The sequence below is a fragment of the Tachypleus tridentatus genome, chromosome 2, assembly GCF_004210375.1.
Source record: "Tachypleus tridentatus isolate NWPU-2018 chromosome 2, ASM421037v1, whole genome shotgun sequence".
NCBI classification, from domain to species: domain Eukaryota; kingdom Metazoa; phylum Arthropoda; class Merostomata; order Xiphosura; family Limulidae; genus Tachypleus; species Tachypleus tridentatus.
Genome location: NC_134826.1, coordinates 48,701,809 through 48,715,910, shown reverse-complemented (window position 1 = coordinate 48,715,910; position 14,102 = coordinate 48,701,809). Strand labels below are relative to the sequence as shown.

Here is a 14,102-nt window from a genome sequence, read left to right as displayed (position 1 = left end):
TTTAAATTAACATGTAAACATATCCAAAGAAAGAAGCTGTTATTATTTTGTTTTCCTACCTGTTGGATATAGGTATCCCATACGTTTAAAACTGTGGAAAAATGAAGCTACAAATTAATTATGTTACAGAACATGTTATATCTTTATGCTGTTTTAGTTTTGGGAGTGGAAGAAATGTAATTGAAATGTTGCTGAATGCTCTGTTCTTATTAAGGTATCCACTAAACATTTAATTTTTAAAAAAAATCCCAGTAATGTGCATGAAGTGGCAAAATGGATTAAAATAGTTAACTAGTAACAGATTCAACAATTTGTTATCAGATGAAGGATGTTGTTTGTTAGTTTTGTAATATATTAACATGTTTTTAGAATAATAAATTATTTACTTAATGTATATATAATGATAAATAGCAGAAATGCTGCCTCATGGGAAGTTGTGCTAGTAATTAGTAATTGCAGTATTTACACCTCATTGTAATAAATTGTAGAACAGTGAACACTTTCTAAAAACGTTTTTTTTTTCTTGCAATCTTGAATACCTAAAGTGTGAGATTTGCTAATGGAATTTTGTTTGCGGTGCTATCAAATAGATGGCGCTACATTTCATAAGCCTCAATCACTACTTCTGGCATTGAGATCTTGTATTTCAGCACAAACCATGTCACCATTGTATTTATTTTGGTCGCATGCATAGATAGATATATCTACAACCATGCAATTGCTCAATCATAATAAGATTAATTTTTCTTAATACTATGCAAATGCATGTATATAGTAAAGAGCCCATAGAATTTCACAAAGCTTCTTCAGATAGTTTTTAGTGTTAATAAGTCTGTTCTCTCATTGCTTTGTTTTGGAAATCTAAGAAATTTAGGTGTCCATAGTTTGATGCTGTACCAAACAAAGTATACCTTGATTTATAAAATTAAATTTTATTTTTGAAACTCTCAGTTATTTGGTGAATATGGCTTTTACAAACCACCACTACTTTCTTTAACTAAAAGATAAACTTGAAGAAAACAATAACTGAAATGTTTAGCCCTTAGATTTTTGCCAGCAAGTTTTAAATTCTCTTGGGCACAGTAGTATAGCAAATGTATTAAGTGCCTTTGTCCAAAATCCATATAAATGTTTTCAGTTGTTTTGAAAAATTGAAGATTGTATTAATTTCTACAATATCTAGATTTATCTCATCTTAAAAATTATGAAATATTTGAGGTATGGGTATTTTAAAATTTAAACAGTAAATGGAAATTGTCATAGTAGGGAAAGAAAGAGTAAAAAAATTAGTGAAAATAATTTATCATTATTGTTGTTAAAAACTACTTTAACAAAGTAAGCCCTATGCATTTTTAATATGTACCAATAAAAGTTTCATTAAACTAAAATCTGCTTAAAATGCTTACCAGCATTATTGACTGTTACTGCATTCCTTATGGCTTGAATAAACCACTTATCAGTTGTCATAAGGCACTGGAACATACCTTCTGTATTGTATTATTGTAACTGATCCAGATATTGTTATATTAGTATTACAAGATTAATGTATTACACTAAAAAATCATGTAATTAAATAACTAATGGTTACTGCTAGGTAATTGTTGTAAACTCTCAAGTATATTTTCATTTATTTTTACACATTCAAAATTTGAAACAGTCCTTGACATTTTAATGAATTGTTGACCAAATCTGGAAAATGTTTTTTCTTTGTTTTTAAACTTCTGTGTAAATGCAACTAAGATGTTTTAATGAAATAAGTTGACTCTGTAACAGCTAAAATGAAGTTAAGTAAATTTTAAATGTTTAAGTTTGGGTAAAACTAAATTTAAGGTTGTGTAAATAGCTGTTTTTTGTTTTTCATAGTTATTTGCTGTTGTAGGAGAATATCTTTTAGTTCTTTAATCATATTTTCATTAAATTGTTTATTTTTCCTTTTTTTTATTTGGTTGCATTATGAGCTATGCTTGAGCTCAGATTTTAACTGTTTTGTACAACATTTTTGTAAAATCATAGGGTTTTGTTTTGAAGCTTTTGTAATTTATTTGCTGTAGTGAAATTGTGTAAAAAGGTTTGTCCTTTTCATTGTTGTTTTTTCATTTGTTAGGACTTCTTATTTGAGGTTTGCTCAGTTTATTTCTTTTGAGTGTATGTTGTAGATATAATAGTAAATGTATCTGCATTACATGTGGCATCCATTTTATTAACTTTATGGGAATTGTGAATTAATAGGCATCATTCTCTAGGCATGTCTCATGAATATAGGTCATCAGAAATATATACCAAATTGTATTAGTTTTTCTCTTTCAGATAACTAATTATTTTGAACAATAATTTTTATTATTCTGATCTTTCAAAGCTAGGATTGTTTACTATTATTTTGGATAGGATGGATTGTTTACTCATGTTTGTATAGCGGCGTGATCTCTTGAATTTCCGTTGCTCTAGAATTCTAGTTATTATGGTTTAATATGTGGTATGTTAATAGTTACCACTTCTTTTATCTCAGATGTTCTGTATTTGTTTCTTTTATCCATAATCCCTTAAACCTTTTTCAGGTTTTTTGGCCTCTGACTTCATTAATTTTTTGTGTTTGATCTTTGGGTTTAACTGTTTGATCTCTCCTGTTATGCTCCTTTGTGCATGGTACATGGGGAAGCCACAAATGCTGTTAATGTCAAACTTTTGCTAGTTTTTAAATTAGATCATAAGCTGATTATTTTCAAGAAAGCCATTTGAGTAACTAGCCATTCACCATTTCTTCAATATTAAATTATGAAATTGATTTTAGTAAAACCAGAAAATGTGTGAGAAATCTTGTTGAAGGGAAAACTTGTGTATTGTGCCTGTTCCTTTTACATGACTAATCACACATGCTGAATATTTTGTGGATGCTGTAAGTATGACCTAATTATTAATATTCTATAAATGCAGATTTCTTAACTTGTGTTCATAACATACATGGTTAAATATGTATGAAATAATTTCTGTATCCTGGGGTGTTACTAAACTAGAAATGCATCATAATTATAGCCTATACAATTTTACTTGACCAATAGCATCTGGATTGAGTTTCAGTTTAGGTTTTGTATAAACAATTTGGTAATTATGAATGGGGGGGTATGGTTATTTTGAGATCAACCTTTTGAAATTAAATCTAGTTTTCCATTGTCTTTTATTTGGCTTAATTTAAAAAATTCTTGTTTTATTAGGTATTTAGAATAAATTTCTTGGAATTAGATTTTATTCAGTTTCTTTGACAGTTTTAAAGAAATACAAAGCTAAAAAAACAAAACAGCATTTCCTCTTGTTTAAAAATGGCTGCTTTACAGTATATGAAAAATTTAACATAATCACCATCAAACAATTTCCAATAATTCAGAACTTTTGAACCAGAAACTGTCAATGTTGATGGGTAAGCTCTATCAAAAACAAACTTTAAGCATATACCTCTAATTCAAAGGTATGAAAGTAGATAAAGAAACTGAGTATGAATTTGCTGTTGAAATCTTGTTTTAAGTAGCCACATACAACCATTGCAAATTGTGAAATTGTTACTTGCATTAAAACTCTAAGCAACTATGGTATATTAATGTTATTGTAAGATGAAATTAGTGAGTGTGCCTATACACAATTTTTGTAAGCTTTGTTTTTAATTTAGACTTATTTTTGGTTTTGTTGCTAGAGGGGAATGTTTAGTAAATGAGAAATACAGGTCTTTGGTTAGAATAATTTTCACATGTTAAGAGGATTAATTACAGATGTAAATCACAAATAAAGCAAGACTAGAGTACACTGCTCATTGTTCTGTTCATCTTAATAGTGATGGATTTTTGACTTAGTCAGAATGTATTAATTTATTTCAGTTTTGTGAGTATTAACTTTGTATTTCAATAAGTACAGCTCCACAATCCCTTTTCTGAATTTGGAATTTTTTGGATTTTAGAACAAAAATGTATCACCCCAGTAGGACCCAGGGCAGCACCTCATAATTACATACAGTGATAGTTCCAATACCATATTCTTCAGTAAGATGCTGCACAGACACACCACAATCACGCTTCTGCAATAATTTCACTTTTGGCGTTATTGATAATATCAGACGCTTCGTTTTCCTTTTCTAACTGTTACCTATAGGGCTATCTGCAGCTCTTTTTGAAAGTTTTAAGTGAAATTAAACCGTCACAAAATAAAAAGCAAGAACAAAATATCGGTGAACAGAAGACACTTCTAACCAGTAGGAGCACTGAGAGACAATTGACATGCCTGTCAGACTGCTGGGCCATGCTGCCATGTCACACCTGAGTGATGTAGGTCAAGTGTGTGTGGAGTTGGGTCAGCTGTTATACTGATGCTCCACACTCTACGAAAAAAAACTTTGGATATGGGATTGTGGACCTGTATTACAGATGAGAGTACTGTACATATGAGAAAATAGCAAGTGACTAGTTACTACCTTTACCCCAGCAGTGTGAGCAAGGGTATTGCAATTGGGTGCATGCTTTTGTCTATTTCTGCATGCATATTTCAAACTAATAAACTGGTTCAAACACTTTTTGGATGAAAAGTCTGTGTGGGACAGCCCTTCCAGAATTGGATTGGGATCCAAATCTTGATTCTGAATCACTTCAAATCATATTTGTAGTTTTGTGTTAATAACTATATAAAGTGTGATCAAATTTTTACAAATTTCATGGGCACATTGAGAGTGAGACTCATTATATTACAAAAAAATTGTGTATGATTGATCATTCTGGATCTGAGAAGGATTTTGAGTTTTTGAAGGTGAAATTTGATGTTATTCAATATAAACACATGCAATATTGAAAAGGAGTGGTGGAGCAAGGGTAAACAGTATCTCTGATTGCTGTTCTTTTTAAAGTCATTTTGATTGTTGATTTATTAAACCGTGCAGACAATAGAACTTGTAGTTGAAGTAATAAAAAAAACTTGTTAAATAGGCTGGATTTTTTGTTACTTTTTACTTGAAGAAAACAACTAAAAGTATTACTCAGCAATGTGCCACTGTATCAGAATTGAAAATATTTCAATAAAAATAGAGCAGAATCAAGACCCAAAGTGAGATCCACAATTTGCTGGAAATGATGAAATAGTGGAGAGATGACCAATAAAAATGAAACAATTTAAAAGGTTGAGAGGAAAGAAATATGAATTAGAACAGGGGTTCCCAACTGGTGGGTCGCGACCCCCAAGGGGTCTCGAAGCCTTGGCAGGGAGTCGTGTAGCCTTGTTAGAAGTAGCTTGGGATACCATTAATTTTATTTCATCAATTACATTTTCATGTCACGAGTGCCAAAAGGTTGGGAACCACTAAATTAGAAGAATAAGACTGTTGAAAAAGAATTACAAATAGAAATTAATGTGATCAGTGATGTGTTAGAAGAAACCATAGAAAATGTATTGAAAGATGAAGTGAAAACAAGTATAATGTAATATCAGTGAGTCAGTGAAGTAAAAATGTACATAAAAGGTTATTAATGTTGAGGATAAACACAGCCACATCTGCATCTGCTCAAAAACAGTAACCTCCAATTCTATAAAATAGGAAAACTTTGGTTAACATTTGTTACCACTATTATTGAGGCATTTGTGGCTGCAGAACCTTCTAGGGTTAATCCAGTTATGCCAATAATTGAAGTTACTGAATTAAACATGCCCATTCAGCAACACTTGTTAGTCAAAAAACTTGCAGACAATGATGTTAAAGTACCATGGAAGAGAGATGAAGTGCAGTTTGAAATAAATTCTAAGTGAATGGGTGGAATAATGGACATTAGGCTGTTCATCTTGCTGTTTTGTTTAAAATAGTAAGTTTTAACAACATAATGAAACTTTTCAACTGGAAGCCAGAAGAACTTGTCAAGCTTTGGTTGGTGCTATCAAATATATTTGGAGTTTCACCTCATAAGAAAGTTTCTTAAGCAAAGTTTATGGTAGTAGAATTGGGAAGATGTCTAAGCCAAACTTGTGGAAGATGTGGAAAGAACACTTGGATAACATTATGGGTGTTCTTTGTGTATTGATGGATTCATGAGTTTCATTATGATAAGTGTGTGGATTAACAAAATATGGATAAAGTAAGCAGTGTAGGTGTTGGTAAAACTTAAATCAGTTTATTACATATAAACAATTGAAAGTGATGTCAAACGATTGTAAGGTCATTAGATCAAATAGTGTAGAAATGTTGTCTTTCTGGAGATATAGAATAAAAAGATCGGTTAAATCATTCACTCAAATTAGAAGAAGGATATGGTCATGTTAAAATAAAGCATTGGCAGGATATATAGAAAAAAAACCTTTGGGAATAAAAATGTTGTTTTCAAAGGTTGACAGAAAAAAAGGAAATCTCTGTAGGTATGGAATACGTGGACATTACACATTAGATTATGATGAATTGGCTGTTTATAATAAATCAAGATAATGATATATTTCTCACTTGAAATAATTTTATTTTGTAATCACAATCAGCCCATGAAGATATTGATGGGAAGTTTACAAACTTTTGTTCAACATTTATTTTAGTAGGGAGAAGGGGGGCTTCATCAGCAGTGATATATGGTGTATAGTCTGTGCATGTGGTTGAAATACCATTTTACATTTAAAAACAAGCAAGAAAATCAAACTCTTATTCTGAACCCTCCTGTCATCCTGTCTCTCAAAAACAAATGTTAGTTCTCTCTGATATTTGCTATTGGATTGTTTTTAACCAGCAGAAAAAGGTTCTGTATTTGATTTCTTTTGAGGACTCTCATTCTGATGATAGTTAATGAAGTATTTGGCTTTAGCTTTGTTACTTGCTGTTTTGGAGATAGTTGTAACCAGTTAACAGATGGTACTTAACTGCTTATGGCTTATTTAGAAAACCAGGTAAATTATAGTAGTTCTAGCACATTCTGTATTTCGTGCATAATGTTTTAAGATACATATCTGAAATAATTTCTAATCTCTCAGTTCTGAGAGGAAGAAAACAAGCCTAAATGCAAGTGCAAAATTTGTATACATGTTTTACTAATTATTATAAAAGTTACTAAAATGTAAAAATTAGACAAGAAAATTTAAATGAAATGGGTATGGTTATGAAATTTGAACATGTGATAACAGATCATGTACTTGTGTAAAACTGTCCCATTGTGGTAAATGGTTTTACAAATAACCTCACTGCAGCTGACTTTATGAGATTAAAAAGTGTGTAAATAATTGTTACAATATGCAGTCATTATAGAAAGGAAATTTAAAGTAATCTAGATTTTAAATTTTAGAACTTTTTATTTTACCCTCCATTTCTGATTTCACTATAGCTAGTGTTAGGATGGAGAAAGTATCATATATTTATATTGGAAAAAATAAAAATTTCATTGTGATTTTATGGAAAGTATAAGGTGAAAAATATTTTTAGCATGAATATCACATTTACATTCAGACTTTCAGTTATGGTTTCATAAATTCAGAGAGAAATCTTTAGTAAAAGCTTGCCAAATTTCCTGAAGATATACATACTAACTGAACACAGTTTAGTTTCATAATTATTAATTTGCTCAGAATTACAAAGCTTATATCTATAGAGTTAACATGTTTAGGGCTAGTTTTTGATTAGTTGATTACTATGTGATCCTAAATGACATAATTGATTATCATAGGTAATTATTTAATAATCCAGCATTATCCATGTGTTTCTCACCCTTTAATAATGTAATGTGTGATGTGTAGATTCATGGCTAGAATTTGATATCGGAGCTTTTTCTAAGAGAAATATTCATATTTTTACACTCTAAAGTAAAAGTACTCTTTGTAATGTTTTCCATGAAAATGGAAAGCTTTTGAAACATTACGATTAAATAATAATCCAAACCTGCAAGGTAAAAGGTGATGACAAAAAGGAAAACCTGATGTTTAAAACATTGCAAGAAAACTGGATAGATCTTCTGCTATCATCAGTAAGGTTATTAGAATTTGAAGTCTTTCATGCCAAAATTTTACAAGCAGTTAACTGGATGTCAGTATCAGCAACTGTTTTCACACATCTTTCAGTTCTTGCTAAGAAACCCCAGTAGATTTTTGTCTCTTTGGGTCCCAGAGAGTGTTGAGATATGTATGGTATAAGACTGATCTTATCACTTTTCTCAGGAAATTTTTACCATGGAAATTGCAGCACTAGACAATAATGCATAAAGCCATTAAAATTAACCCAATCAATAGTGGAGGAAGTAGTTCCCATTACAGCACAAGGATCTGGAAAATGATTGAAGTGATTCATTTCAGAATAAGCATATAAAATTATTTAAGAAACTAATATTTTATTGTTGCAGAACTAATGTTCAATGGTAGAGGTTTTTCTGTTTAAATTTGTATAGACCCATTAAACATGAGGAGTATGCTACAACATTTCAGATATGTATAGCAACAAATTTTGTATTTAAAAAAATACTTCTGCTATGGTAATAAAACTTGGTTTGTGGTTAACTAAGCCTATACACTTTTCTAGTGCTAGGTGATTCTTGTGTACATTTTTAGGTTTCTCATAATTCGAAAATATTAAGTTTCAATATGCAACAAGAAATGTTGGTTGGCTGCATTCATTATTAGCTAAGATTTGAAAAGAACTCCATATTCAGAACATGTAGCACATTTGTATGGTATCTCTTTTTCTAGTTATGGTTTAACAGGCTTTTCTATGACTTTATGTGGTTTGTGTTAAATGGATATTCTTAGAGGTTGTCTTCAGTGTGTGCAGATGAGGAATTACCATTATAGTCATTCTGAAGCCTTGAAATTGACAATTGATAACTTAATGACTCAAGTTGAAATAGATGTGGTAATTTAATAGTTTACAACATGTCATGAATGCAAATTTAAGAAATCAAACAGTTGTTATTTTTGTTTTTATTTTCAGTGCTAGTTAATTTTAATTCTTTTTTTCATTAACTTTTATAAGAAGTTGAGACAAAATCTAAAGATGAAATTGTACTCAAGTCATCCATTTCTTCAAGTTTTATTAGCAAGTAGTTTATATTCACTGCTATTTTCTAATCATGTTCTTCAAATGCATCATTAAATGAAGTGCATTGTGTTATTTATACTCTGGCTTCTAGTTCCATTAAATGTAGAAAATCAGTGAAGTAAATACATAAGGAATCATGCAAACTAAATAAAGCTTTTGTTGTATTTATTCAGTATATTTCATGTGTGCTCCTTATAAGGTGGATGTTTACAAAATCTGAATATCCATCATTTTGGTAAAATATAAAATTACCAAACTTAATTTTGATCTCAGGTTTTTGTATTCTCGTTAGCTCAGCTTGTCTTTTAGAATTATATTAAGTTTGAATAATAAATTCAGGTGTTTGTATGTGTAAAATTAAGTTCTGTTACACAATAGTTTAGTAAATTATGAAGACGTGATGCAATTAGAAGTGCTAAACTTACAAAGTTACTGTTGCCAACTTGACATATACACGGAAGTTACTTCTAATAATCTTTGTATAATTTTTTTTACTGTTTTCAAGGCTGCTGTTCTAAGTTTAAAAACTGTTACTACATTTATTTAAAATGTTTATCTATGTAATATATTCTTATGGGTTTAAGATTTAAAGCTTCCTCTATTGTTTTTATAGATGTTTAGTTAGGGTTTCACTTCACGGTTCATTTAGTTACAGGGAATTTGTCTAACTGTAGAGCGGTTACTTATGCAGAAGGTCATTGTCTGAACTGTACATTAACAATAGTTACTTTTCTATTTACAGAAAGCATGGTTATTTTTCTAATCCAGACAGCTTATTTTGAATTGCAGGTGTGAACTGGAATGAGTGGAGGTGATATTATGTTCGATACTTTATGAAAGTGCAATATGCTTTTCATCATGTACTTTTTTTACTTACTCTTACATATCATTGCTCACTTCTGAAACTTTTCAGAGAAGGGTTGCAGAAATAAAGTGTTCAGCTAAATATTTTCAACTTCTTCTTGTGTTTGAAAATCATAATTTCTTGTTTTTCAGGCTCCAATTGATCCACTACAGCTTTTGAAGGCTTTAGGATCTTTACTTTCAGAAGATGGTGGGATTAAAAGTGGTGAAGAAGTAGGAAAACTCTCAAGGTGAAATACATGTTAGATATTTTGGTTCTCTGAAGCTTCTACACTGATTCAACAACCTGGTATGATGGAAATAAATAGGGAAAAAGTGAATTTTTAATCAGTCTTGAAAGCTACTTGGTAATTATAAGAATAGAAATTGTTGAATAGATAGTTATTCCTTATTTTTGGTGTATGCAAGACATTTTGAATAAATTTTAAGTATTATGTTGGAAATTAGTGAGAATAGGTATGGAAGAACAATAAAATTATAAGCTGTGAGTGGGGAAAAAAATTTAATTAATTCAGATTTTGTACTGTTTATTTTTATTTATCCCATGAGAACTATGTATTGAATAGTCCTTCAAGAAGGGTTATAGATTTGGAAGGAAGTTTGCTCATGATGGTCTTTAAAGTGAAAGAATTTTGTTTGGAGAAGCACAAAAAATTAAATTTTAAGTAGACTCGGGGAAACATTTTTCTGATTTGGGGAAATTGTGTTGTAAGTGTTAAGAGATAAGTGTCACTACAGAAAAGTAATTTTTTGTTGGAACCCAAACTTCTGTGCTGTTTCTTTGTTACTTTAGATGTCACTACTATTAATAAAACATTGATTAAGAGTATGAATGTTATTTTTAGGTGGTGTAAGTCTTTTATGAGGAATATGAAAATCAAAAGATTATTTATCAAAATAAGTTTAAGATTAAATGATGTCATAGACCTTTAACAAGTTATATGGACCAAAGTTCTGTGTATCAGACTTAATAATCAAATTATTTATACTTAAACCAGTTTTAAGCACAATTTGATTTTTGCTTCTGGTTTTATGAAATTCAATTTTAATTATTTGTAAAAAATACAAAAGAGAGAATTGAGTTGCTAATTTCATTGTGGAAGATAAAACTGAATTGTGGAAGTTGTTTTTCATGAGTTTGACCATCAAGATGGAAAGGAAGATGTACTGTTCATAGCCTTATGGTCTAAGTATTGGCTAATTGTAAGATGGATCGTAAGGAAAGTGTTTGTGAAAAATCAAAAACTAAAAGAAAACACAGCTTGCAGATAATGTAGTATTGTGATGTTTATCAAAATAAGTCAGTCCTTTTGTCTATGAAATAAAGACATCATATTTGAACTGAAGGCTTTTGTGCTCAAAACATATAAAGAAAACAAACCAAAGACACTTGAATCTGTAAGAAAAGTCAGTTGAAATCATATTTTGAGGAAAGGAAAAATATTTGACTTTATTGATGAAAGAAAAGTACTTAATTTGAGCAATTTGTATAAACTATACATTTATTCCACAACACACAAATTTGTGAAAATCTTAAATGAGAATATGGTGGAAGGTTTTACAGTGGAACCCCTCTAAGCGACCACCCTTCAGATTCGGTCACCCCTTGAAAGCGGTCATTCAATCACAGTCCCTTTTTTTGTTTACATAATCCCTAATTATGTACAGTGGAACCCTCTAATCAGGCCAGTTTGTCTCAGTCCTGAAGGTGGCTGCTTTAGAGGGGTTTCACTGTATTTAACTTTCAAATGTTTCATAATACTATGGTAATTCATGATGACTGAAGAGTTGCCAGTGTGACTGGTTTAAGAAAAAGAAAAGTGAATTAAGGAAAGAACAGGTTATTACAGGTCTTGTTAGTATTGCATTATGATCTGGAGGTAAAGTTCCATTAAAAAGCATGGGTAGTTTGCAGTTAATACACAAATGATTTTAGAAAGTGATATAGATATTTAACATATTTTAAAAGATGTGATATTTAAGAACTAAAACTGCTTACTGAGTGGAAGCTTCAACTAAATCAGATAGTTCTTAAAGTTTGCTTATATAAGGTCCCCACAGAACATTTTGCATTGTGACTTAATAAATCTACTTTACGTTCATAGCAAGCAAGATATTTAAGGAATATTTTAAGATTTGTTCATTGTTTCATTTTTGCTTTTTATTATTTCGCATGCAATATTCTCTTGTTAAATAATTATAATTTGTTACCCCCCAACCCCAAAGCATTCATGTGGTCTCCCTAAAGTTTGTAGCTTGCATATTAGGAGTACCTGAATTAATTACCAATTCTGAGTGTCACAAGTCTGTTGTCATGCCAGACAGATTTAAATGGAATAACTGAAAAGTGTTATCACATAATGTATTTTCTTATTTCATCATATTTCTGTTAGGGAATTCATCTAATTTTAATTGGCTCTATCTTTATAAATTGTTTTATTATTTGTAGCAAGTTTGTCAGATTCCACACACATTAGCTAATCTGACCAGGTCAAAATGAGCTTTGCTTCATCGTTAATTTGTTGAAGAAAAAGAATGGAATTAATTGAATTATTTGTAATATAAATGCACATTTTGAACTTGCTCTTAAACTTGCTGGATAAGCCATTACTGTTAAGATATTTTTATTGGATACATAATATAATAATCACAACTGAAATATCTTAGTGTTTGAAAAGGTTCAGAGGAATGTAGCAGTGATGTCTGTCTATCCATCTGACATTTTATCTCCATACTAGTTTCAAACAGCCTGAGGAGGAAGAACCTTACTGATTTTGTGATAAAATGTCATGGGTATCATTTCAGAAAATGGAAGTGATGTTTTTTATATAACAATTACAAACTATATACACAGGATGTTTATAAAAAAAATAAGAAAATGGTTGGGAGGGTTAGCCACTCTTCTGATGTCTATTTTTCATTATGCTTGAAAAGGGGGGGACTTTAAAGGGTTTAAAAATTATACAGTAATGGTAGTCTAGAAAAAGCTTTACACCATTATAAAGAAATGTGTTTGAAGGAGTGTTCCTAGTTTATTCACAGGTTTGATAATGACCTTGATGCTGTGCTTATAGTGCTTTTAATGGCTCTAAAATCAGTTGATCTTGATGTGCAAGAGATGTTAAACTTCATTTTGTCCCAGCTAATGAGATTAGTAAGTTGGATCCAGTGTACAAATTATTATTAAACCTATATAATTAGTAGTATTAAAAAAAGGCTTTGTCATAATATTAAATGGCTTTTTTCCTACTTTTTGCATTTTATTATTTGTGGTACATTTTTAAAACAAGGTGTATTAGTGCCATACACTTTATTAAATTGTTTGCAGTAACATTTAACATTGTTTTCTGTTTAGTATGCAAGATGTTCTGGAAAGTGTTAACAGATATTTATAATGTTTGTGCTTCATTAAAGTCTTTTTGAAATTTAGTGGTATAGATCTTATGGAACATTGTCATATAACAAAATTGAATGGGGCATTTAGCTATGTACTGATTACAAATTTGCTAAAAAGGAAAGAAAATTATGCTCTTTGCCTTTTATGTATATGTGCCATATATTGTATTAGGTGTTGATTCAGTGTAGAAATCTGATCTTATTGTAAGTTGATTACTCATAATTCACAAGTTTCATTTGTGGATTACCTTTCAAATCACCGTCTTTTAAGACAAGTTTTTAAAAGCATAAATTCTATTTGTAAAATTATTGTTAAACGTGATTGTCAAATTTTGAGTGGAATTTTTCTTAGCCTAAACAAATTTCGTGATATTAAAGGTTACTAGCTCATTATGGAAACTGGCTACTGGTAATTTTAGATTAATCAAGGCTCTGCTTAATAAAAGTTGTCAAATTAGTTCCAAGGGTTGTACTTCTGTTAAATATTTAATTTGTTACCAATTTCATCACAATTTAGTGCCTTCTATGAACATAAAAGGTATATTCCCACTTCAAGTGCTAGTAGTAATACTTAGTTTTCTACATATGTATAAAATTTTCATTATTTCATTCCATTGTAAGTAAAATTTATGTGAAACCTGAGCATTGAAGTGAAAAGATCATTCAGTATTGATTTACTTGAGTCCTTTGTAAGTGTGACAGTGTTCTTGTCTCATTGATTTTATAAATATAAAGTGTTGAATGCTCTGAAAACTTGTACTTTCATAATTGTTTATAAATTAGCATATGGAGTTCAGTTTTTCCAAATATCTTGTAATGGTTGAGC

General features: G+C 30.3%; 1 protein-coding gene across 3 annotated transcripts in view; it reads left to right on the top strand.

The window, feature by feature from the left end:
- Positions 1-14,102, top strand: part of LOC143243132 (serine/threonine-protein phosphatase 1 regulatory subunit 10-like) — an 83,982-nt gene that overhangs the window by 23,124 nt on the left and 46,756 nt on the right. For all 3 annotated transcript variants that reach the window (XM_076486925.1, XM_076486922.1, XM_076486932.1), the window contains exon 3: positions 10,013-10,110. In XM_076486925.1, coding sequence (XP_076343040.1) covers positions 10,013-10,110 — 98 coding nt within the window. The remainder of the gene's footprint in view (positions 1-10,012; positions 10,111-14,102) is intronic.